The sequence below is a fragment of the Pelodiscus sinensis genome, chromosome 1 (assembly GCF_049634645.1).
Source record: "Pelodiscus sinensis isolate JC-2024 chromosome 1, ASM4963464v1, whole genome shotgun sequence".
NCBI lineage: Eukaryota > Metazoa > Chordata > Testudines > Trionychidae > Pelodiscus > Pelodiscus sinensis.
In genome coordinates this window covers 194,939,115-194,966,051 of record NC_134711.1, presented here as the reverse complement: position 1 = coordinate 194,966,051, position 26,937 = coordinate 194,939,115, and the positions used below count along the sequence as shown (strand labels likewise).

General features: G+C 41.2%; 1 protein-coding gene across 4 annotated transcripts in view; it reads left to right on the top strand.

Annotated features, from left to right (window-relative positions):
- The window catches only part of USP9X (ubiquitin specific peptidase 9 X-linked), a 282,963-nt gene that overhangs the window by 206,939 nt on the left and 49,087 nt on the right, over positions 1–26,937 (top strand). For all 4 annotated transcript variants that reach the window (XM_075913065.1, XM_014578958.3, XM_025190080.2 and 1 more), the window contains 8 exons: positions 10,612–10,778; positions 18,670–18,778; positions 19,322–19,468; positions 19,590–19,736; positions 21,674–21,896; positions 24,440–24,660; positions 24,957–25,147; positions 25,516–25,689. In XM_075913065.1, the coding sequence (XP_075769180.1) occupies positions 10,612–10,778; positions 18,670–18,778; positions 19,322–19,468; positions 19,590–19,736; positions 21,674–21,896; positions 24,440–24,660; positions 24,957–25,147; positions 25,516–25,689 (1,379 nt within the window). The remainder of the gene's footprint in view (positions 1–10,611; positions 10,779–18,669; positions 18,779–19,321; positions 19,469–19,589; positions 19,737–21,673; positions 21,897–24,439; positions 24,661–24,956; positions 25,148–25,515; positions 25,690–26,937) is intronic.

The window sequence follows — 26,937 nt, the reverse complement described above, 5'->3', positions numbered from 1 at the left end:
TGTAGCTTCCCTTTACTTCCCCATGAGAAGTCATTTTTCTTCATAAAAGCAAAGAAACCTGTGGAAGCTATGAATTCTGCATATGCACAGTGATACCATTTCCCCAGGAGTATATATTATCTGTTTCAGGCTTTACAGTATGAATTTTTAGACTATCTATTGAAAGACTGAATTGAAAATATGATACCGTATTTTTCTTAAATAGGAATGTATATACCTATAGAAATAATTGGAGAGGGTCTATTATTGAGTGAATGATGTTGAGAATTATATATAAGATGAGTAGAATCTTTCCTACACTTGATTTTTAAATCCCATTTCACTTTGCTTATGGAATTTCACTTCGCTTGTGTAACTTACCTCCAGAGAAACAGAGGGTAGCTTACAAAGAGTGGAAACTTGGACAAATGACCAGGGAGGAGTTCAGAGGTATAGCTCGAGAATGCCAGGGGGTTATCAGGAAGGCGAAAGCGCAAATGGAATTGCGACTGGCTAAGTATGCGAAGGATAACAAGAAAGGTTTCTACAGGCATGTTAACAAGAAGAAGGTGATCAGAGAGGGTGTGCGGCCCCTAATGGATGAAGGAGGTAACCTAGTGACAGATGATGTGGGGAAAGCTGAAGTACTCAATGCTTTCTTTGCCTCTGTATTCACGGACAAGGTCGGCTCCTGGACTTCTGTGCTAAGTGACGCAAGATGGGAAGAAGATGGTGGGTAAAGAACAGGTTAGGAACTATTTAGAAAAGCTAAACATACACAAATCCATGGGTCCGGACTTAGTGCATCCGAGGGTACTGAGGGAGTTGGCAAATGTCATTGTGGAGCCTTTGGCTATTATCTTTGAAAAGTGGAGATCGGGAGAAATCCCGGATGACTGGAAAAAGGCAAATGTAGTGCCCATCTTCAGAAAAGGGAAGAAGGATGATCCAGGGAACTATAGGCCGGTCAGTCTTACCTCGGTTCCTGGAAAAATCATGGAAGGGATCCTTAAGGAATCCATATTGAGGCACTTGGATTAGAGGAAAGTGATTCGGAATAGTCAGCATGGATTCACAAAGGGCAAGTCGTGCCTGACCAATCTGATTAGCTTCTATGATGAAGTAACTGGCTCGGTGGACATGGGGAAGTCAGTGGATGTGATATACCTTGACTTTAGCAAGGCTTTTGATACGGTCTCCCACAATAGTCTTGCCAGCAAATTAAGGGATTGTGGATTGGATAAATGGACGGTAAGATGCATAGAAAGATGGCTAGAAGGCCGGGCCCAGCGGGTAGTGATCAATGGCTCGATGTCAGGATGGCGGTCGGTTTCTAGCGGAGTGCCCCAAGGTTCGGTTCTAGGACCGGTTTTGTTCAATATCTTTATTAATGATCTGGATGAGGGGATGGATTGCACCCTCAGCAAGTTTGCGGATGACACTAAGCTGCGGGGAGAGGTTGATACCCTTAAGGGCAGAGATAGGGTACAGAATGACTTAGACAAATTGGAGGATTGGGCCACAAGAAATCTGATGAGGTTCGACAAGTGTAGAGTCCTGCACTTGGGACGGAAGAATCCCAAGCATAGTTACAAGCTGGGGATCAACCAGTTAAGTAGTAGTTCTGCAGAAAAGGACCTGGGGGTTACAGTGGATGAGAAGCTAGATATGAGTCAACAGTGTGCCCTTGTAGCCAAGAAGGCTAATGGCATATTAGGTTGCATTAAGAGGAGCATTGCCAGCAGATCCAGAGATGTCATCATTCCCCTTTATTCGGCTTTGGTGAGGCCGCATCTGGAGTATTGTGTCCAGTTCTGGGCCCCCCACTACAGAAAGGATGTGGACGCATTGGAGAGGGTCCAGCGGAGGGCAACCAAAATGATTAGGGGGCTGGAGTATATGACTTATGAGGAGAGGCTGAGGGGCTTGGGTCTGTTTAGTCTGCAGAAGCGAAGAGTGAGGGGGGGATTTGATAGCAGCCTTCAACTTCCTGAAGGGAGGTTCCAAAGAGGATGGAGAGAGGCTGTTGTCAGTAGTGACAGATGGCAGAACAAGGAGCAATGGTCTCAAGTTGTGGTGGGAGAGGTCCAGGTTGGATATTAGGAAAAACTATTTCACTAGGAGGGTGGTGAAGCACTGGAATGGGTTACCTAGGGAAGTAGTGCAGTCTCCGTCCCTAGAGGTGTTTAAGTCTCAGCTTGACAAAGCCCTGGCCGGGTTGATTTAGTTGGAACTGGTCCTGCCTAGAGCAGGGGGCTGGACTTGATGACCTTCTGAGGTCTCTTCCAGTTCTATGATTCTATGACACCATTCCTACCCATCCTGGCTAATAGCCAGGGCTCGACAAACAGCAGCGAAATCCACTCGCCAGCCCCGCACTGCGCATGCGCGCACTGCTGGTGAACGGGGTGACCGGCTGAAATCTACTCGCCACGGGCAAGTAGATAAACGGATTTGTTGAGCTCTGCTCATAGCCATTGATAGACCTAACCTCCATGAATTTATCTAGCTCATTTTTGAAACCTGTTAAAATTCTAGCCTTCACCGCATCCTCTGGCAATGAGTTCCACAGTTTCACTGTGCGCTGAGTGAAGAAAAACTTCCTTTTGTTTGTTTTAGGCCTGCTACTTATTAATTTCATTTAGCGACCCCAGTTGTTATCTTATGAAAACAATAACTTTTCCTTATTCATTTTTTCCACACCAGTCATGATTTTATAGATCTCTATCATATCCCCCCTTAGTCTCCTCTTTTCTAAGCTGAAAAGTCCAAGTCTTTTTAATCTCTCTTCATATGGGACCCGTTCCAAACCCCTAATCATTTTTGTTGCCCTTTTCTGAACCTTTTCCAATGCCAATTTATCTTTTTCAAGATGAGGGGACCGCATCTGTATGCAGTATTCAATATGTGGGTGTACCATGGTTTTATATAGAGGCAATAAGATATTTTCTGTCTTATTCTCTATCCCTTTTTAAATGATTCTGAGCATTCTGTTTGCTTTTTTGATGCCACTGCACATTGAGTGGATGTTTTCAGAGAACTATCCACAATGACTCCCAAGATCTCTCTTGAGTAGTTGTAGCCAAATTTGTGTGTGTGTGTGTGTGTGTGTGTGTGTGTGTGTGTTAGTTAGTTAGTTAGTTAGTTAGTTAGTTAGTTAGTTAGTTGGGATTATTTTTTCCAATGTGCGTTACTTTACATTTATCAACATTAAACTTCATTTGCCGTTGGTATTTTCTGACCTGGGTCTAGCTGTTCATCTCCAACCTTGTTAGAGTTCGCTTGTTTCCATGTCTTTTTATGTATACAGGCAGTCCCCGGGTTACGTACAAGATAGGGACTATAGGTTTGTTCTTAAGTTGAATCTGTATGTAAGTCGGAACTGGTGTCCAGATTCAGCCGCTGCTGAAACTGACGGCCAGTTCTGACTTACATACAGATTCAACTTAAGAACCCCAAGTCAGCTGCTGCTGAAACTGATCAGCGGCTGATTCCAGGAAGCCCCGGGGCAGAGCAACTGTGCCTCGGGCTTCCTGTAGTCAACGCTGGTCAGTTTTAGCAGTGGCTGACTTGGGGACGCCTGGGGCAGAGCAGCTGGGGTGCTGCTGGGTTGCTCCAGTAGTGCCGCTCCTCAGCGCTACTGGACCAACCCAGCAGCACCCCAGCTGCTCTGCCCCAGGCATCCTGATTCAGCCGCTGCTGAAAGTGACCAGCAGCGGCAGAATCAGGACGCCTGGGGCAGAGCAGCTGGGGTGCTGCCGGGTTGGTCCAGTAGCGCCCAGAGCGGCGCTGCGGGACCAACCGTCAGCGCCCCAGCTGCTCTACCCCAGGGTCCACAACAAAAGCCTGGTCTGCTGGGGGGGGGGGGGGCACACTAGCTGCGCCCCCCCCCCCCCCCAGCAGACCAGGGACACAGGGAGTAAAGCCGCAGCGGCAGGGTGCCGCGCCTCTGAGGCTTTGCTCTGGCGCGGGATCCGCCGCCACTGCGGCTTTGCTCCCGCTGTCCCTGGTCTGCTGGAGACTGTCTCCAGCAGACCAGGGGCACCGGGAGCAGCTTTTCTCGCCCCGGAGGTCGAGGTGGCGGACCGCTGCCTGCGAGCTCCGGGGCAAGAGAGCCCCGTTCGTAAGTGCGGATCTGACATAAGTCGGGGACTGCCTGTATTAGTAGGGTGGGGAGCAGACTGTGAAGCCAGCTGGAGACAATCATTGTTGGCATCCCCTTCCTTTTGTAAAATTTCCCTTGGGCAGGAAGTCTTGGTTTAATTCTCCCCACCTCTGTGAGAGAGAACAAATTTCAAGATGGATTCCAGGTGGCATGGTAACATTGTACAGACTTACAGGAAAAACAAGACTATTCAGAGATCATTGTCTTGAGCACTGGATGTAATAGTGTAGTCGATTAACTGATAAGCAAAAGCTTATCAGTTAATGCTATAGACTACACACATTTTTTTCTCCTCCCCTTCCCCCTTTGCCAGTAAATTTTTTAGCGGGCTGGTCAGCAGCCTGGCCCAGTCCTGCCTCATGTTGGATCCAGGACCTACCATATTTTAACGAATATACCCCGCACCAAAATATAACCTGCACTCGAATATACCCCGCGGTATTTGCTATTTCATTAAAAAAGTCTGTGTACCCCGCGCACAAGTATAACCTGTGGGGTATACAAGATTGTGCCGGGGGTAAATTTACGGTGCGGGGGGTTAGGCTCTCAGCCCGCAACTGAACAATGCGAGGAAACTTACAAGGGACGCAGCTGGGAATGCTCCAGAGCCAGGGCAGAGGCATCCTCAGCAGAGGCGCAAGGCAGGAGGCTCCCAGCCCGGGCTGACAAAGGGAAGGAGCCCGGAGCAAGTGTTGGGGGCTCAGTGACCAGCAGCAGCAGGTGGCCATGGCTCACAGGAGCGGGGCCGGGGCATGCTGCTTGTTGCTCATTGCTCCTGCGCGATCTAGCCGGGTGCCCTTCCCTGCCTGCAGCCGCCGCCACACCCTCTGTGCGGTCGCTTGTTTCTCCTGGGCCCGGGGCATGGTTCGGGGCGGTGGGGCAAGCACCGGCCCGGGAGCAACAAACGAGCGCGCAGTGGGTCCGGCGTGTGGCGGCTGTAGGCAGGGAAGGGCGCCCGGCTGGATCGCGCAGGAGCAACGAGCAACAAGCACCATACCCCAGCCCGCTCCTGTGAGCTGTGGCTGCCTGCAGACTCCTGCTGCTGCTGGCTGCTGAGCAACTTGCTCCGGGCTCCTTCCCTTTGTCAGCCCAGGCTGGGAGCCTCCTGTCTTGCGCCTCTGCTGGGGATGCTTCTGCCCTGGCTCCGGAGTGTTCCCGGCTGCTGCACCCCTTGTAAGTTTCCCCACATTGTTCAGTCGCAGGCTGGGAACCTAACCCCAGCCTGGCAAAGGTAGTGAAAGGGTGGGGGAGAGGGGATCCTCTTCCATTGAGTAAAAAAACCCCCTATATACCCCATGCATGAGTATAGCCCACGGAGGGGGCGGGGTTTGTAAAAACGAATATAACCCGTGGGTCATATTTGCTAAAAGACGGTACCCCCATTGTGGCCTCCATTTAAAGTGTATTAGGATCCAGGCAGGCATGCAGCCTGGCACAGTTCTGGATCACGCCAGATCTGAGAGTCCTCCGTCCCCAGACAGGGGCTACTGCCACCCCGTGCTGCTGTATCAAAGGCAGCAGGCAGACAGTCCATGACAGGGAGCTGGTTTTTAAACTGGTTTCAGTTGCGGACCAGCTCCCATCTGACACCCCATTATGTTGCCTTTGATATAGAGCGCACTAGCTGCCAGCCCTGCCCCTGGGTACTATGGAATAGTCAAGTAATGGATAAGAATCTATGAGGTTAATCGACTAGTCACTTAACCGATATTGAACATCCCTTGCACTGGGCTATTAAATTCCTTAAGTACCATTAATAATGGCTTTCACTTAGCAATATTTCCATAAAAAAATTGGGGGGGGGGGTGCAACATCAGACAGTGATGATAAATCTTTTCTTTGTTGATTGCCACCCAAAGAAGACAAATTGGCATAGCCTGACTTACCAGTTCATGAATGCATTGCACACTATTTTGTGTAGATCAGTGGTCTCCAGCCAATAGATCAGTATCTACTGGTAGATCTTGGAACCTCTGACAGGTTTGGCCAGGAGGCTATCAACTTCTGGTACTTCATCTGCCCTTATCAGCACTGCTGTGCTGCTCCTGTCCTCTGCTTTGGAGCTGCCCCCACCCCCCAGAGCCTCCTGCTTACTGTGTAGGGCATGAGAAGAAGAAGAGGGGGGTGCTGATATCATGGTGTCCATCCCCTTACCCTGTACCCCATCTCCACAGAGTAGAGGTGGGGCAGGGATGGGGGGAGTTCAGTGGCTTCTTTTGGAGGTGGTGCAGGGCCAGGGTAAGGATGAGTCTGCCTTAGCTCGCTTCACCACCACCCAGAAGCCAACCACCCAGAAGCCAACTGTGGTAAGCGGTGCCCAACTGAAGCCTGCATTCCAAATGCTGGCCCCAGTCCTGAACCCTTCCTGCAACTTAAATCCCTGCTCTAGCCCTGAGCTTCCCTTTACCCAAACTCCCTCCCAGAGCCTGCACCATGAACCTTCTCCAGCACGTCTACTCCCTGCCTCAGGCTCAGCTCAGAACCCCTCCATGCTCCAAATCATTTAGCCCAAGATCAGAGACCGCATCCCCCCCTCACACCACAACCCTCTTCCCCCAGCCTGAAAAATGTGAGCGAGGATAGGAGAGGGAGGGAGGGAGGATTGAGTGAGATGGGGCAGGGCAGCAGAGAAGGTGCTGAAAGGAAGCGGAGCAAGGATGTTTGGGTTTGAGGTAGATTGTGGATTGCACTTAAACTAAAAAAGTGATCTCATGCTTAAAAAGTTTGGAGACCCCTGGTGTAGATCCTGTTAGTGTGCACTGAAGGTTTATTAGAGAACATCAATGCAGGGTCTACATGGACCAGTGGTTCTCAGACTTCATTGCACCGTAACCCACTTCTGACAAAAATTATTAGACAACTCCAGGAAAAGGACTGGAGCCTGCGCCCGCCCATGGTCTCATTGCCCTGGGCTGAGTGCCAAAGCTGAAGCCCAAGGGCTTCTGATCGGGGCGGGGGGGGTATAAAACCTTAGTCTAGCTGTCTGGGGCTGAAGCCCAAACACCAGCCTTGGCAACCCCATAAAATGGGGTCCCGGTTTGCATTTTGAGAACCCCAGCATGGATGAATTAATGTGCCACACACTAGTATGCTTTAGAAATCACATCCCTGCTACCTGTGGATGAGCTCTAAGGCACACTTTCTTTTGCTTTGTCCTCTCCTTCTGCCATTTTCACTGTGCTTGCATACTTGCAGAAGCTTTAGCAAAACCAGATTAGCCATTTATTAGTTACGTGAGAGAGGATGGGGAGGCTCCTGTAGTGCAGTCAGAAAATTACACATCTCAAAAATGGTCAAAAGATCATACAGATTTGGCTTACTTGACCTGAAGAAAACTCTATTGTGGTTTTAAGAAAGCACTATTAGGAATTTCTCAGTCAAAGCATTTTAGAATCACAGATCAACTCGTCAGAACTTTCTAAAGCAATGCAGGATGACAACTCTGCTATGTTTGAAGTACATTACTGTTTACAAAAGACAGAACTATGTAGCACTTTAAAGACTAACAAGATGGTTTATTAGGTGATGAGCTTTCGTGGGCCAGACCCAATTCCTCAGATCAATATGTGGAAGAAAATCGGCACAACCATGTATATACCAAAGTGATACAATCAAAAAAATGAACACATGTGAAATTGACAAATCAAATTTTAGAACAGAGTGGGAGTGAAGGGGGAAGGTTCGTTTCTGTGAGATAATGACATGAGGGTGATAATTGGGGAAGCTATCTTTACTGTTTACAAATCTTTAAATTTCACATTTGCACTTCATTGGAAACTTTCCTATTAAAGAAAAAACAATGTGAGCAACTAGTAGTAACATAGGGTATGTCTAGACAATAAAGTTATTTTAAATAACAGCCATTATTTCAAAATAATTATCCTAGCGTCTACACAGCCAAACCGCTATTTCAGAATTAAATCGAAATAGCTGAGGGCTTATTTTGAAATTGGTAAACCTCATTCTACGAGGAATAATGCCAATTTCAAAATTGCTGTTTCGAAATAAGTGCTGTATAGACACTTATTTTGAAATAGGGGCCTCCAGCCTTCCCACGGTGCCCTGGTGGCCACTCCAGCTTCAACCAAGAACACTTCTTTCCCTCCCCTGAGCCCTTAAAGGGGTTGACTCTGGCCACAGTGCCTGTGTCAGCTCCAAGCCTGCCAGCCCGGAGTCAGCAGTCACTGCCCCTGACCCAGTGGCCCCAAAACATGAGCCAGCAAGCCACTGGCAGCCAGCCCTCCATTGCTCTCCAGGAGCAGTCTGCCAGCTCCCAGGAGCCTGCCAGAGCCCGGAGAAGGCGGGCACCTTCCTGGTCCAGAGTGGAGATCATGGACATTATTCAGGTTTGGGGGGGATGTCCCCAACATCCATGATCTCCGCACTAGACAGAGGAATGCGGCCATCTATGGCAGGATAGCTTCCAGCCTGGCCACGAAAGGCCACATGCGAACCCAAGAGCAGGTTTGCAAGAAAATCAAGTTGGTCCGGTGAGACGCCCAACCCTGAGCTTCCCCCCTCCTTCTTCCCCTTGCTTCCCCCTCCCACCGTCTCTTCTCTCCTCTCCCGCCTCCTTTCCCCAGTCTCACCAGAGTTTAATTCCCCACCCCTACCCTCACCCCCCAGTTTTGTTAAATAAAGAGAGTTTGTGTTCATGAAAATACATGTATTTTATTTGACATCAGGAAGGGGGGGATAGGGAAGGGTAAGTGGAAGGATGTGCGGGAGGAATGAGGCACAAGCCCCCGGTGGGGCAGACCAGGGAGGCTCTTAGTGCTCCTCAGGGTGGAAGCTCTCTCCTGGATACTGACAGCCTCCTGATGGCCCTCCAAGATGGCAGCATGCAGAAAGTGCAGCCAGGCTCGCAGCAACGCGTCCACGATATTTCGAAATAGCAAAATGCTATTTCGAAATGCATTGGGTGTAGACACGTTAGTTTGAAATAAGCTATTTTGAAATAAGATATTTCAAAATATCGCTGTAGTGTAGACGTACCCATACAGTTATAGTAACTTCTAGCAACTAGCTTCTTCTTTTTTCCACCTCAGTTCTTCCGCAAAACTGATGTCTGTGCTTTAACTCAAGCTTGCACCCAATATTCATCTTTCCTCCTTCTGCACAGTTTGTAAGGTTCTTCTGGGTCATGTAAAAACATGGTGAGGATGTCTTCAAGCGTGCATAGGGACTTCCAGGGACTTTGGCCATCCATGAATACTCTGAAATATGCTGCTGAGCATCCTATCCCACAGGTTGGAGTTCATGTGGTCACTAAAGGCTTTGTGCCTGGGAGGACCCTACAGTATCTGGCTTTGGGATGCAAAGGAGCAGCTGTGCAGCCTGTTTTGCTACAGCTGATATCATCTCTATTGCCTGTGTCTATTAATCTAGTCCCTTACCTGGGGGGAATTAGTGAAGCTCATGTCTAAGGTGTCTAGTGGTGCAGCTGCTTGGGGAGCGGGGGAGGAGGGGAACGGTCGTACCCTCTAGTATCTTCCCTGGGTCCTTGAGTGCTTAATTTTGCAGTCTTGACATTGAATTATTAATATTTTAATACATGTGCCAAAATATTGTGTGCATATGCTCACTCTAAATGGGGGACTGTGTAGTCACAGGATTTTTGAAGAAGACTGAGAATATGCTTTTTCATTTTTAAGTGGCTAACTGAGCTTCTCTGAATTGATCATTTTAATGCTTCTGAGATTTGAATTGTATCTGTGTGCTAGGGTGCCTAGAGTCGTCAGCAGTTATTAGGGTTCCCCCCAAAAGAAACAAAATTTGTCAAAGCTGTTTGCTTTCTTATCTCTTTAGCAGGAATGACTATTGTGTGTTGACAAGGTGAACTGTCTTTTATGCTGGAGAGGATTTGAGTTGTATACCTGGGGTTTTTTTAGCTTTGCTTTTACTAATCTAGCATAACTACACATCTTATAATGTGTTACACGGTTTATAGCCTCATCTCTTAGTTTGAAAAGTAGTATTGAGAAGAATAGGAGGGTGAAGTAGTGTTAAGGCATACCAATGTGGGAAAAGGGGGGTGAAAGAGATGGATGTATATTGTATTTAAGAAGTTACAAATGTTAATGTGGTAGAAAAGCTAACTAAACAGTTATAACTAAGATCTAAATATATATACTAGAGTAAGAAACTATTATGTATTAGTTGTTTGGGTGGTGCTAGTGTTAATACAAGTCAGCACTCCACTTTCCTAAATGGTATGAAGATATATAGTAAGACATTTCCTGCCACACAGAACATGCATCTTGTCTCAAATTACAGCAGGTGAGTGAAATAATATGGGGAAAAGAAGATTTAATCAGTGTATATGATAGCTTGCATTGTAGATTTAGATGGGCATTGGTACACAAACTCTTGATACCCCTTATATTTTAAGTGTACAGCTACATGCCATGCAGATTTGTTCCGCTTTACCATATTCATTCATGCTACTCATTTGATTCACTTTACAGACAAATGCAGGCAATGAGCCAGACATGGAAGATGAACAAGTTTGCTGTGAAGCTTTGGAGGTGATGACCTTGTGTTTTGCTTTGATTCCAACAGCATTGGATGCACTTAGTAAAGAAAAGGCATGGCAGACATTTATCATTGACTTGCTCTTGCACTGTCACAGCAAGTAAGTGATTTAAAATAATTAGCTCTTATATAGCACTTTACCTCTTCAAAACACTGTACAAATTAGTCTAAATCACAAGGTAGACATTGAAGGAATTTATCTTTAATCAACATTTTTTATTTTATACAGAAATACTAAAAGTTATCACAGTTAATTTGCTTTGTGTTAATTTTTGACAGGCTGTGATAAATTTAACACAACTCAAAATTGTGCTGCTGATTTCAAGTCCGTTAAACCAGAAAATGGTCATAAGTGTTTGAGGATTCCTACAGAGAGTATCTGGCCACATTTTGTTGATAATGTGATCCTGTGCTAAGTAACACTAGTGTAGTCACATTTTCACTTATACTCCTTTGTTCACAACTACTAATATTTTCCTTTTACTGGTAAGAGTGACAACAGTTAATGCATAAATAAACGTCCAACTGAAAGTCTCTTTTGTTACCTTGTTTAAGTAATTTCAGTAGGATACAACTTTATAATAGGTTCATTTTCTCCTGTTACATGAATGTAGAGGCGCAAAGCGTTATCATTTACAAAACATTTTAAGCCAGAATTGAATTGTAATGTGGTCTTAAATTAAATCTTCATTCCCATGAAAAATAATATTTTATTCAATGTTCATACCATCCTTTAAAATATTAATCAGATTATGAAATGTCTCTTCGGTACATGGATTAATACACAAAAATGTTACACCAGTTTACCTGCAAAATCATTGCTGTATCTGAAAATGTGTACAAGTTTTTCTAGCTAGTGAATCTGGGGGAGTCTTTACTAAGTTTAAAACTTGGAATGTAGTTAAAATTTTTAACATTGTGCTTCTCAGGTATATTTTAATTGTTCAAAAAGAATTTTCATTAGCCATGAATCAGAATTATAATGTAAAATATAAATGCAAGTGTGTTGTTGGTTTGGAAAGACTTCTGGGTGTCAGCATTTTGATTGTCATTAAAAGCAGAGGGTTACTAAAATAACATTTTCCAGAGAACTATTTTATTGAAGACTTATTAGTTCAGGGTTGTCAGTGCTTTCCATGAGTATAACATCTGGCGTTTTGATTCATTTTTTAAAAGGTCAGCAATAGGTGTAAATGTGAGTTAAGTCATGATTGCCCATCCTGTTGTATTTTAGTTATCTGAATTAAAGCCTAGACTTATTGAAGTCAATGCAAATTTGAAATTGACTTGCATTAGGATTAATTAGGATTTCACACCTAGTGTTTGATTTTTCTTTTCCTTTTAGACGTGACAAGCTGTAAAGCTTTCTACACTACTCTGTATACAGTTCTGTGATTAACTTCCCAAACTTTTTCTTCAAAATAGAACATATTTTTATGCCAACATACAGAAAAACATGTTTTCCCAACACTTCTATCAAATACTTTATCTGTCGAGAAACACTTGTGAAGTGGTTACCTCTTAATATAGCAATCCACATCAGCCAGAATGAATGTTACCTAAAATAAGTGATTTAAAGACTGAGCATGGGTACCAGGACTACTGAATTTAGGTATATACAGTGCTTTTTTTGTGATGGTACTGCCTGGAATGGAGTACTGTCACCTATTTTCTCAGCCAGCAGAAAGGAAATGGGAATTCTCCTGCGCATACCGGCACCCTTTTTCCTGGGGTGGCTTGGCTCCTAATGGATGCCTGCTTGGGCCACGCAACCTTTTTTTTCTCTGCTCCCAATGTGGTGCTGTGACTCTTAAAGGGGCCGTGACCACATTTGGCCCCAGCGCAGTTTTTCTTTTTTTTCTTTTTTCCTCACAAGTTTGCCCCAGAATACCGGCACCTTTTTTGTTACAAAAAAAAATCACTGGGTATATATGAGCTGAGAATAGCCACAAGGCGCGTGAGCTTCAGGTGTCAAGTTTTGAGGTTAGTTGAGAGGCTTAATACCAGAGAATAATACTTGACATTGACTTGAAGTAAGGACATCATCTCTGTTTGCTTGAAAGCCTTCAAAAATGCCAGTGTGTGGGGTGTGAAAGCAACTGACACACAGTGTGTTTTAAGATGCTGTTTTTCAACTTCTAAAATCATTTATTGCAAATGAATTCTGTGAATCCTGAACAGAACAGAAAAACGTGACATGAAGAACATTAATAGACCCCTTCCCCAGGGTATTTTGTCCAGGAATATTTTGAGTATGAGTCACAGCAAAATGGTAAATATCATTCCACAGTATTGTGTTACAGTCTGCGGGTTGTAGTAGTCTTGTTTAACCATATAATTAAATCTTTGTGCATTATCATACGCTGCAATTAACAAGGTTGCTAATATTTTGTCAAACTGACTATTGCATTAGCAGCTTCATAGAAGTTTGAGATCCACACCCAATTTACATGTTAGATTTCATAGCTTGTAGTAAAAAATCCAAACAAATATGCTTAACTTTTATTTTTAATAACCATTTTAATAACCCTACATATTTTTTACTAATCACCTGTATTTTAAATTAGTCTTTCTTTAATATAAAATAAGGGAGGCTTTTTTCTTCGAAGTGTGTGTACATTAAATATCAAAATTAGGGGGTGGTTGCAGCAGAGATCTATGTAAAGTTGTTGATTGTTCACCTGTACTTGAACTTCTGATGCCATGTTGGAAGACTTTTTTTCATAAAAAGGTGGGCAGTCCTGACTCTGCAAGCTTAAATAATGCGGGATCTCTGGAGCAGTTTAATGTAAGGTCATTCAAAATTCTGACATTAGCATTTGGTTTAATAGTAACATTTTCCTTTACAGAGATAAATAGTTACGTGATCTGAATTCCAGGAAGTGGGTTTCACACTTCATATGTAAATGATCTAGAATTATGTTGCACTTACTGGGAAATGGAACAGTGCATAGATAGATCCATCAATATTTTAATCTCATTAGGCTGTGTGTGTATGTAGGGGGTGTGTGGGTGTGCAGAAATTTCAGTTTTCCTGCAGGGGTGGAAAGACAGTCAAGTGTAGATGAAGCAAAATGTCCATTCCTCTGCCATTAAATTGATGTAGGTGAGGTCCCGTCATTCATGTTTAGGTCATCCTTGTCCTTATCTACTGTGTCATGCAGTATTTATGCTGCAAGTCAGGACTGTTGAGAGAAGGTTCCCTTTAAGGATAATCATCTGCAGTGTGTGTTAAATACTGTTTCATAAGTTGCCTATTACTAAACGGTTTGCTAGGTTAACTCTCATAGCTATTAAATTTAACGTAGTTTATTTAAAAAAAATATTGTACTATAAAATCTTCTTCATGGAATGTCAGTGTTGGTTTTCTATTTTTTTCCAACAATATTACTATTGTGTTTAATTTATTATGACTTTCCAGCAGTATTCTATTTGTCATAGTATCTATAAGTAGTTTTTCACAAATAGATTTCTGCATCCTCTTTCAGCTGTTTTTTTCAAGATGCCGTCTGCTAAATGAGAAGAAACCTTATTTCTATTTATTTCCATTTTACAATTTAACATGATGAGGCAAGAAATATGTGATCTGCAGTTATATACTTTTAGGGGGTTTTTAAATATGAGAACTGGCAGTCTGTCGTGGATTACATTTAGCACCCTTTCACTATGTTGCCTTTTACATGAGCATTCAATAGACCTTTTTGCATTAGATTTCCTTCCACTGTATGATTCAATCCAGGGGTGGCCAAACTTACTGACTCAGTTTCATATGACAGTCTTCAGAATGTCAAGAACTGGGGCACATTTACCAAAGGTCAGGGCTTCAGCCTCTTGGTAGGCCCCTGTCAGGACTAGGCATTTCAGTCCCACACTTGCTGAAGCCTCAAGCTGCATCAGGCATACTCTACAGGGCTGAAGCTCCAAGACCCTCCTCCCTGCTGGTCAAATGCCTACCTCTCCACCCCCCTGCATGGTAGAGGTTCTGTGCTCTCCTTATTCCCTCTCCTCAGTCTGGTAAGAGGAACATGAAAGAGGTTGTGGTTCAGAGAGGGGGGAAAGAATGTCTCCATGACTCATACTTCAGGTGTTAGAGTTTCAAGGTTTGGCCATTCTGATTTAATCTGTGGCTAGCATTTGATATTGAATGGAGCCATGAAAAGAACTAACATTTAGGGTAGTGTCTGTTATGAATGACACTTCTTAGTTTTTAATGACAAATCATGTCTTAATAGTAATTAGTAAGTTCTTGTATTGTGCATGAACATTTAATCACATTTGTCATTTGCATAATCATCTATTGTGAATATACTGTGCAGTATATTTCTCAATGTTAAGTCCTGGAGTTGACTTGCAGTTGATCTAGAATCTAATTCTACAGTTGATCTAGAATTGTGGACTAGAATACTAGAACTAAGCCCATTGCTTCTTGTCCTATCCTCAGAGGCCAAAGAGAACAATTTTTCTCCCTCATCCTTGTAACACCCTTTTAGATACTTGAAAAGAACTATTATGTCCCCTCTGAAATTGCAGCAAGGTTTAGGTTTAGGTTGGACATTAGGAAAAACTTCCTAACTGTCACGATGGTTAAACACTGGAATAAATTGCCTAGGGGGATTATGGAATCTCCATTACTGGAGATATTTAAGAGCAGTTTGGATGGTGCTGGGGGGAACCACTCATCCCATGCTCCCCTGCGCTTTGCTTTTTAAATGTACAAAAATCCCATGGAGCTCTTGTACATTTCAAAAGCAGGGAATAGGGGGGCATGGAGGGACTGCTGTGAGTCCCCTGGGCTCTTGTACATTTCAAAAGCAGGGAACATGGGGCCAGCAGGGGACTACTTAAGTCCTCCGCTGGCCTCGTGCTCCGTGTGGTACCTCCACATTTGAAATGTAGCAAGAGCTAGTTGGGCTTTAGCTACATTTCAAAGACAGAGGTGCCCTTATCAACTAATTGATTAGTTGATGGAAATTCCATCAACTGTTCGATTAGTTGAATAATCTAAAATTAACATTCCCTACTGTGAACAGCCCAGGCTTATTGCTAAACTATTTAAATGGTTATATAAGGCCTGCACAACTCGGAAAGTGGCAAGGGCCATATTACTCCAAAGAAAACAGCTGCGGGCCGCAAGTAGGGATGTTCTCCCAAAAAATACCAAACACACGAGCTAAAAATTTTTGTCAAGCAAAAAAAAAAACAAAACCCACGCGTGTCTCAATTTGCATTTGTCTCCCTGCCCCTTGGTGCCTTCCCCTTTCTCCTGACCTGGCCCTCTCCCCTCAGCACAAGCCCCTTTCCCCTCCTACCTGGCTTTTGCCTTCCAGTTTGCGGGGCTGCCGGAGCCTTTTTTTAATCCAGCAGTCGTCGGCCGTGACATCACAATACCATGTCGTGCTGATGTCCTGGCATTTGCCAGCATCCCACCCTCTGGCTCGTGCCCCACCTCCTTGTGCCGGAGCTGCATGCAGGCAGCCTGGTGGCGAGAATCGCTGCACTTCCCCCTCCCCGGCGGCGCGCCACTCCTCCTCCCAGCCTGCGGATGGGATGGGGCTGCGCTGCCCGTAGTCAGCACGGGCCACACAGAGAGCGCCTGCGGGCCGTATGTTGTGCAGGCCTGGGTTATATTTTTACATCGCTAGTCTTGGCATACCACTTAAAGATCTTTCCAAATGTTTCTACCACTAGCTAACTAAAACATTTTGGATAAAACATTTAATGAACATTTTTTGTTCTCCTTATAAAAGCACACAATTTTTAATATCTGTAGTAGGTCACCACCACCACAGCAGCCACAGAGCTGACACTAGGCAAAAAAGATTCTTTCCTTGGCAGCTGCAGCCCTGGAGTAGTGGAAAGTTGCCTCTTTCTCTGGCTGTTGCAGCTCTGCATATCCCAAATTCCTTCCATCTACCCTCTGTTCCCTCCAAGACCATCATCTAACGTTTAAGATGCATCTTCTCCAGGGCCCAGTCCTTTAATTAGTGGAGCCAAATCTGCAATCTACTATTTAGGTGGGTGGCCCTTTTTTGCATGCGTGTGTGCGTGCAGCTGCCCAGGTATGAACCTTAAAGAGAATTCTCTGCAGACCACCTGAATGGACTGCCGTGAGAACTCTGACCTAGATGTAATACAAAGGCAAATGTCACCTTCACTAGGAAACAGGCTCCCAAATTTGCAGATTGGCTTTTCTATGCTTTCCTCCTCTCCCCCACTACTAGCCAGTTGACATCAAAAGATGAGTAAAAGAGAGTAAGACATCTATTGCTCTCATTTCCCAAAATAGGTATTGAAAGTTTGGTGCTCAGACCAAGTAGAGCTATCCTAAGTCTCCATTCTGTCAATCAGACAGGCGGGGCCACTTACCCCAGGACTGTTGAACAGCAACTCTTAAACATGATAGTATTCCTTCTAAGTAACTGATGCTGCAAGCCTTCCATTTATTCCACTGATGTCAAAATAGAACTGTCCTAGGAAATAGGAAGTGTTTCAGTTCTTACACATTTCTTATAGGATGAAGCCCTATCCATATACTTAAAATGATTGCATCCCCATGTCTTAATATAAAACAGTCTCCAACTCAGGCTTATTCATGTCTGATGTTGATCAGCCTCTAAGATTTTTAGAGTAACTTTTGTAGCCAAACCAGCAGTTATCATTATATTTTCATTTTGGGGATCTGTGTTAACCCATCTATTCAAATCTGCAGTATACAGTTACTTGGTATTTCTGTTTAATAAAGACATGGTGATCACCAAATCTCTGCTGTTAAAAGATAAAAGATTTACTGCATTTTTCATGTCTATTTAGATTCTTGAATCTTTTGTAACCTATATTCACTTTTCGTACTTTGCAGGAAATATGTTTCCCTCATTTTGCTCCACATAGGAAGGGAAAAGCATGGCACATGCCACTGTGAGGAGAAACATAAAAGGGTACTTCAATATAATTGATCAGTTCAGGAAAACATCCCTGTTCTCTTCCTTTCACCTTTAAATGTGTGGATCTACAGTGCGTCCACAGTCTATGTATCTAGTGAACTAAGCGTATCACTGAAGCATATTCAGTTACAGAGAGACCCTATTCCAGAAGTGATCTGAGCCTGCTGATTGTATTGCACAGTGGCTTCCTGGGCAGAAGATGTCTGCCACAACAGGGGAAAGCTTGTTAAAATTACCACTTTTTCATTAAATTCTGTAAGCTTGTCATGCCCAAGCAGAAGTGACTTTTTAGCAGGAAGTTGCTCCAAGAGCTGATCCCAAAATCCATCTTACAGTAGGGAAGGGGAAATCCTTTTCTTCTGTTGTTTTTCTCCATTCATAATAACTTTTCCTTATCACTCTTCGTCCGTCCCCCGTCCGTTGCGGCGCCCCTCCCTCCCTGCCATACAGGGGAATAAAGAGAGTTCAAGAATAGGAAAAAAATTACCCAGTTTCCTTCCTGTGACTGACTTCTCTCCGGTTCTAACCCCGTCCCTTGTATGATGGCCTGTACAAGGTTGTTGTGTATATATTAGCACATTTAAATAAGGTATTAAATTATAACATATTATAATAAAAAATTAATGAGTCCATACAGCTGTGAAAATAGTCATTGAGAATGAGAGTGCGTGGAAAATAGACTAACCTTCTGGAACTTCTTGGATAAGACTGCTACCAGTATTTTCAAGAAAAGGCGCTACTCATGTTCAAAAAGGAAATCTGTTGTAAAAATGTCTTTAATTATTTTATCTGAAAGACCTTAGTGTAATAACAGTTGTTCACAGGAATATAGATTTGTGTGTGTGTGATGGCTTGGAGAAATCAGCCTGTTTGTCCTACCGTGTGTTTGCCAAGTAAAAATTAATCGTATGCTTTAAAATATATTTTCAATAGCAGGTTTTTTTTCTCTTTTTAACAAATTTTTCATTATTTCAATAGGTATTTTTGCCCACATTATAATTGTATTTGTTCTTTATGAGAAAATTAAATATGTTTTTATACTATTTTCAGAACTGTTCGTCAGATGGCACAAGAGCAATTCTTTTTAATGGCTACCAGGTGTTGTATGGGACAGAGACCTCTGCTTTTCTTTATTACACTGCTGTTTACAGTGTTAGGGGTAAGGCATTTGAAATTAACATTTTAATTTATTCTAATATGGTTTGATTCATAACAAATGACAGGGATAAAAATAATTTCAATAGAGTAGATTATTACCATGAAAAATACACTTGAATTTACATGTTTTAAACATACTTTATGGCTTTTTAAATCTGATTATGCCACTATAGATTTTATATTGCAGTATGTTATTGGATAATTACAGTTTGATTAGGATAAAAATAGTCTATGTAAATATTAAAAATGCATTTTTAAAAATGCAACTATTTTAAAAGCTAATGGCAATTTTTTTTTAAATGGTTTATTCCTGAGAAAATTAGATAAATACTCATAAATTATTAATAAATTTGTTTTTAGCTCATATTTGTGAAGTGGTTCCTCCATTTTTTACATATGACTATTAATCTCTTTAAATATGAAACCTTTTCATTTTATTTTTCTGTTAAGATGGTGCACAGCTTAGGAAAATTGTCTGGGTTTAGTCACTCTAAACAAAAAAGCATTTATAAATTTTTTATATATTCATATATTTGTGTTACAGAGTACTGCAAGAGAAAGAGCGAAGCATTCAGGAGACTACTTCACCTTATTAAGACACCTCCTTAACTATGCTTACAACAGTAATATTAACGTGCCCAATGCTGAAGTTCTTCTTAATAATGAAATAGACTGGCTTAAAAGGATTAGGGTAAGTTGTACTATCAGATGAATTATAGAAATTGGTCTTCAAGCATGTCATACTAACAATCTAGTTATAAATTTAAAAAAATATGTAATTTCAAGGCTTTTTACGTTTCTTACAATGTTAGGATGAAGTGAAAAGAACGGGAGAAACAGGTGTTGAAGAGACAATCTTAGAAGGCCATATTGGAGTAACAAAAGAGTTATTGGCATTCCAAACACCTGAAAAGAAATATCATATTGGTTGTGAAAAGGGAGGTGCTAATCTCATTAAAGTAAGTTACAGTGTGTATTACATGTTAATTTTGAAAATCGTTACTTTGAAACCAGTAAAAAAGATTTGGAGAAACTTCCTCATTTACAGACTGGAATCAGACAAGTGCCTTATTTCATGAAATATTTTTTATTTGTAAAACAAATGGTTCTACTTGTATTAAACTTTTCACAGAACAATGAACATGTCAAACTGTTAAAAATACTTAGCATTTACATTGCCTTTTATATCTTCAGACCACTGTTGGTTGCAACTCAGTGAGATAATGTTATACCTAAAGCCCCACTTAACTTGTGATACCACAAAAAATGCAGATTCTGCAATATTAGACTGCAGGAATCATGCCACGCACAGGGCAAACAGAGGAAGCCAAGAATGGGAACTTGCAGAAAAATAGTAATGGACTTTATTACTGCAAATAATCAGTTCAGTTATTATTTTTCTGCAAATTTCTATGGCTAGTCTGCAATTCAGTCACAATTTTTTGACAGTCTTCCCTCAGTTCAAGTAGGGCCTTATTACCTTGCTTTGAAGCTGGGGAAACTGAGACAACAAGTTAGTTTGACATATAATACATAGTGAGATGTAGAGTGCAAAGATTCTTTCCTTTCTTGTCGCAAATTCCGTCTATTATCTCTTGATAATATATTCTTTTGTGTTCAATTTTTTATACCACATCATCATATTGTCTGAATACTTGATTAATCAAGTGTTTTTAATGCATTATAGAAGAACGTAAGAATGGCCATATTGGGTCAGACAGTCCATATAGCCCAGTATCCTGTCTTCCAACATTGGCCAATGACAGGTACCCCAAAGGGGCATGAATGGAACAGGCAAGCAAGGGTTCCCTTTCCTGATACCCATTTCCAGCTTCTGACAGAGACTAGGGTCGCCACTCCTACCCTTCCTGGCTAATAGCCATTGATGAACCTATTCTCCATGGGTACATCTACATTGCGCTCTCTTGCGCAAGAACATATGCAAATGAGGCATGGCGATGAATATTGCCATGCCTCATTTGCATACTTAATGAGCTGCCATTTTTTGCGCAGGGGGCTTTTGCGCAAGAAGGAGCAGTCTGCACTGGACTTTCTTGCCCCAAAACCCCTTCTTGTGCAAGAGCCGTTCTGCTGCTTATACTCATTAAGTATGCAAATGAGATGTGGCAATATTCATCGCTGTGCCTCATTTGCATATGTTCATGCGCAAGAGAGCACAATGTAGACATAGCCCTCGAGTTTATCTAGACCTTTTTTGAACCCTATTAAAGTCATAGCCTTGACAACGTCCTCTGGCAAGGATTGTGTGTTGTGTGACGAAATAGTTCCCTTTTTTGTTTTAAACCTTCTACCTATTAATTTGATTTGTGACCCTGAGTTCTTGTATTATAGGAGCAAGTAAATAACTTTTCCTTATTTATTTTCTCCACATCAGCCATGATTTTATAGATTTCTATTCTATTCCCCCTTTAGTCTTCTCTTTTGTAAGATAAAAAGTCCAGTCTTATTAATCTCACTTCATATGGCATCTGTTCCAAACCCCTAATCATTTTTGTTGCTCTTTTCTAATTTTTTTCCAATGCCAAGGGATTATGGTGATAACTCTTGAGCTTTGAAGTTCTTGTTGAGAACACAAAGCAACAGCTAGAATAGTGCTTTCCAAAGGCAATATGTTAATTTAGGAAGATTTGTCACTGATCCAGATTGAGTAGAGATTTACAATTAGATATTAACCAAAGAATTAACTTGAAGGTAGAATATTTTGTAAAAATTAAAACTAGCATTTCAATTTTTTTAGGCTCCTTCTGTTTATTATAGAATTCAATACATATTAGTTTACCTATATTCTTTTCAATGGTATCTCTATAATCAATGTTGTAAAGCTTTCCTGTCTGTTGAAAAGTTAGTGACAGGTAACAACTTTTGTGTTTTTCAGGAATTGATAGATGACTTCATCTTTCCAGCTTCCAATGTTTATTTACAATACATGAGAAATGGAGAACTGCCAGCTGAGCAAGCCATACCAGTCTGTAGTTCACCAGCTACTATTAATGCTGGCTTTGAGTTGCTAGTTGCACTAGCAGTGGGGTGTGTCCGAAATCTCAAACAAATAGTAGACACCTTGACTGAAATGTATTACATAGGTACCGCAATAACTAGTATGTAATATTTTTAACCATCTATTTTCTAATTATTCTGTATTGTTAATGTATATGTTTTCTCCCCATTACATTAATAACTTGTGCTCACAGGTGATCTTGATGCTAGGTTACTCTCTCCCTCCCATCCATCCATATATATATATATATATATAAGTTAGTCACTCCATAGTTTAAGGAATGCCAGAGTTAAGGTTGCTTGTGTCAACTTAGTTATGCTTATAAGCAGCACACGGGATCTTTATAAGGGAAAAGGCAATATGCCATGTTTATTAAGAATACTATAGTAAAGCAATTGGCATATGCTTATACAGTATAGACAAACACATACACTGTTTCACCAACCTATGTTATATTTACCATCCATGGTCCTTGTCTCCCTGGTATCCAACCAGATTGATCACAGTCTGAAACGATGCTCTAGTCTTGGCAGAACGTACCCAAAGTTTCATGGCAAACAGTCCCTTTTTATAGTAGAAACAAAAAACAGGACTATGTAGCACTTTAAAGACTAACAAGATGGTTTATTAGGTGATGAGCTTTTGTGGGCCAGACCCACTTCCTCAGATCAAATAGGGGAAGAAAACCATATATGCCAAAGGATACAATTTTAAAAAATGAACACACATGAAAAGGACAAATCAAATTTCAGAACAGAAGGGGGATGGGGGGGAGATAAATGTCTAATAAACCATCTTGTTAGTCTTTAAAGTGCTACATAGTCCTGTTTTTTGTTTCAGCTACACCAGACTAACACGGCTACATTTCTATCACCTTTTTATAGTAGTTTTTCTTCATTGGAATCAGTGAGTTTCACGTGGTCATGCTGTAATCATTGCAGTTTGACAAAGTGCTTGTTTATGTTAAGTTTGTCTATTATTTTATCATGTTGGTCTTGATCACAGCTATCTTGTCCCAGTTGATAGGTGCTTGCCTCCTTTCAGTGTCATCAATCTGCCTGCTTCTTACATCTTAGTGGAGATATACAGCAATCTCAGATGCCTTTTACATCTTCCCCTGGCTCCTCCTTAGAACATCTAGTCTGGTGATGGCCTTCACACTTATATCTCTTAACAGACACATTCTTTATCATAACTCATACATAACCTAAAATAGGATTTTTATACTACATTATCTACTATACCTTTTCCCCTTTCTGATACCTCTTCTGGACCTCCGTCACAGGAAATCCTCTTTCAAGGGGGACTCTTGCCTACAAAAAAGGGGTGACTCTTGCCTACAAAAAAGGGGTGTAGAGCAATAGATCTGCAAAGAAAGAAACCAGTTAGGAAAACACCGAGACTGTCATTATAGCAGAGCGATCATGGTAACAAACATCACATCAGAGACTCTTAAATGGTTGATTGGCTGTATCAGTCTTTATCACCTGTGTAGTTCTGCCAGAAAGGATGAAGGCCTGTTCCACTAGTGGACAGGCAACTTCCATAGCATCTCTTCAAATGTTTGTAAGGCTGTAATTTGGAGTTCCATCCATAGATTAGTTTCATATTATCCCTTAGTCTAGGCCTCTTCCACAGATGTAGGTGTTGTGACAGAAGTTTTACAGACATCTATAGCAAGTGCATCCTTGCTCCCTATTCCTGTTTGAGTACGGCTGACTAGTCACCCACTTATAAAATGTATATATAAACCAGCACTCAAAGAACAAATAGAGGTTACGTACCTGTAACTGCACTTGCTTTGAGATGTGTGATCCTTATCTATATTCCACTGCCCACTCTTCTTCCCCATGACTTTGAATCCTATGTGATTCACAGTAAGAGAAGGAACTGGAGAGGTGTTAATCTGCACTGCACTGACCTTTGGTGCAGATCATAGTGGGGGCAGACCAATGTTCTCTACTTGCTAGAAATCTCCATCCTCAGGCACATGGAGAGAACCCACATATAGTGATAGGGACCACACTTATTGAAAAAACCTCCACTTACAGGTAAGTAATATCCATTTTAAGAGAGGAATCCAACTGTAAGCCATATTAATATCATTATGTGAAATTGCTTTCAGCTGTGAAGTAAAATGTTATAAATTAAAATTATGTAGAATAACAGATTTAATAGTATAGTGTAACTAGAGAAATATTCTTCTACACATTTCTTTACTTTCATAAGGAAACAAGTTACAGAGCCAAACTGGTGCTGTATTCTTAACTCTTGATTCCCCGTCACTACTAATGTATTTTGATTCTTCATCTTCAGTGTCTTTAAAAAGCTGAATCACTGGTCTCAAAGGAAGAAGTACTTGTGCTGCTAATTTGGCACTAGCTACATTTATTTTTAAGTGGGTTATTTGTGATACTGTATTTAAAGGTTGCACTTGAACTGTCATTGACAACAAATGTGAGGGCATTAGTTTTAAAAGTTTTTATCTATTTTCTGTTTGAATATTTGTTAAGTTAAACTTTGTTTAATGTGACATTGTCAATAAATAGTCATTTCAGTTTTATGGAATTGCCTTGATTATCATAATAGGTATAGTTTTGTAAGAAAATAATTTTCTAATCAGCTTTGGTTATTTTCTCATAGCTTGTGAAGCTCTGACAGAATGGGAATATTTGCCACCTGTTGGGCCTCGGCCACCGAAGGGATTTGTAGGGCTAAAAAATGCTGGTGCCACTTGTTACATGAATTCTGTCATTCAGCAACTATACATGATACCAGCTATCAGAAATGGGATTCTTGCAATTGAAGGCACAGGCAGTGATGTGGATGATGATATGTCTGGGGATGAGAAGCAGGACAACGAGGTAATTATACAGAACTTGCTGAGTCATCTGTTTTAATTGTCAGTTCATTATAACTTTTTTCATCATAGAATTTTATTTTAATGTTTTCCTTTACGTTTCTCACTATGAAACTATAACCTGTTTCTTACTTGAAAATCTGGTCCAAAAGTCTGTGTAAGTTACTAGTTCACACCAATAATCATTCTATAAACTTAGAGTATGTAATATTCTACAGTTTCCTTGTTGCTAGCTGTGGTTTTCCTATATTCTGTTTATACTCATTATGTTAATTAAAATTACATGATTGTTTTTGCTAGAGCAATGTAGACCCACGAGATGATGTGTTTGGTTATTCACATCAATATGAAGATAAACCAGCATTAAGTAAAACAGAAGATAGAAAAGAGTACAATATTGGAGTTCTGAGACATCTCCAAGTCATCTTTGGTCATTTAGCAGCTTCCAGACTACAATACTATGTGCCAAGAGGATTTTGGAAACAATTTAGGTAAATAGAAAATTGGTTTTCACTGAGACCATTATATTTTAATGGATGCTAGTTATATGGAATAAGTAATAGATATAAGCAGTTTTTATAAATGTTAACCTTTACATGGCTTTCTATGTGCTATTTATAGTGGTGAAAAAATGAGTTGAGCAGAAGTAACATCCTTGAGCCCAAGCAATTTTTGAGACTTATCAGCCAGATATAAGTTACATGTGGAGAGGAATGTTTGGTTTTAGTACCAGTTGACGCATAGCACTATAAGAAATCAGTTAACTATACTTAGTAAAAGTGAATAGAGACATTATGATAACATTCGTATATTTTTTCTCTAAAAATTCCCTCAAAAACATTTACTTTTTTCTTTGTAGACTTTGGGGTGAACCTGTTAATCTACGTGAACAACATGACGCTTTAGAATTCTTTAATTCCTTGGTGGACAGTTTAGATGAAGCTTTAAAAGCTTTGGGTCATCCAGCCATGTTAAGTAAGGTTTTGGGAGGGTCCTTTGCTGATCAGAAGATTTGTCAAGGATGCCCTCATAGGTAAGTGGGGGGGGGGGAGTTTCCACTTTTTTCCACAGTTAAAATTATCTACATTTGTGAGAAGATGTCTACTGAAGTGTTAAAAGGCAATTTGTTTTACAAAAGTCTTTGTTAGAGGACGGGTACATTGGTTCATTCATTAATATTGAGGACCTATTTTGCCCTTAACTGAATTTGCTGTATTGTCTGGCAAAAGCCTTAACATGATTTGCATTGCATTGATGTGCATTTGCATTTCTGTTGATCTTACTGCTTCCCACTATCAACTGTGTTCAGAAGTACTTAAATCTGCATGTGTGCATGTAATGCACTTAACTAAGTCTTAGAACATGCCCCACCTGTTTTCATCCTGAAACAACATGGTGAAGATATAGTTGGCAAAGTTGCAAGTTTTTTTTCCTTCAGTTCAAGCACCAAATTATTTCTGTTAAATAGGGAAGGTACAAATTAAATCAAATATTGTAGTAACATACAATTATTTCTTATTTAAAATGTATGTTGAAATGTATTTATGAAAGTTACGGTCTTCTCCTAAATTAGCCAATGTATCTTTGTGTCCTAAAATTGCATGTACTCTTTTATTGGGAAATATAACTTTATTGGAAGCTGGCAGAAATGAGTTCGGTGGCACCTTAGACTAAAATTTTTTTTATGACATCAGCTTTCCTGAGTTGCAACTTACTTCATCAGATCCATAAAGGAAAAGGAAAAGACAGATAGAAGGGGCATAGAGATGGGAGTGCTACATCAGAGTTTATTCAATCGGGGGGTGTGGATAAGAAGGTGAAAATACCTAAAGTGGAAAATAACTTATGGTAACGAGTGAGCCATTTTCATTCTCTATTCAGACCCATTCTGATGGTGTCAATTTACATATGAATTCCAACTCAGAAATTTCAAATTGAAGCCTGGTTTTGCAGAATTCTGCAAGAGGCAGAGTTGGTCAATAATGATCCAGTTGGATTTTATTCTGATTACTCCACTGACTCCAGTTGAATTATTGGGCATACACTGTAGCCACTTCAAGTATAAGAAATAATGTTAAAAGAGAAGTAAAAAAGAGTTGTTTAACTTGAAAACTTGTTCCTGCCCATTAAAAAAAAAAAAGGCTAAATGTGTGTAAAATGGAGATGTGTAATAACCTCAGTGTTTCTCAAGGGTCAGGAACTATTGTGGCTGTATGCTCACTTCTTGGAATTTGAAAATATTTGGTGTAACTCATGTATGGGTTTCTTGCTATGAGACTTA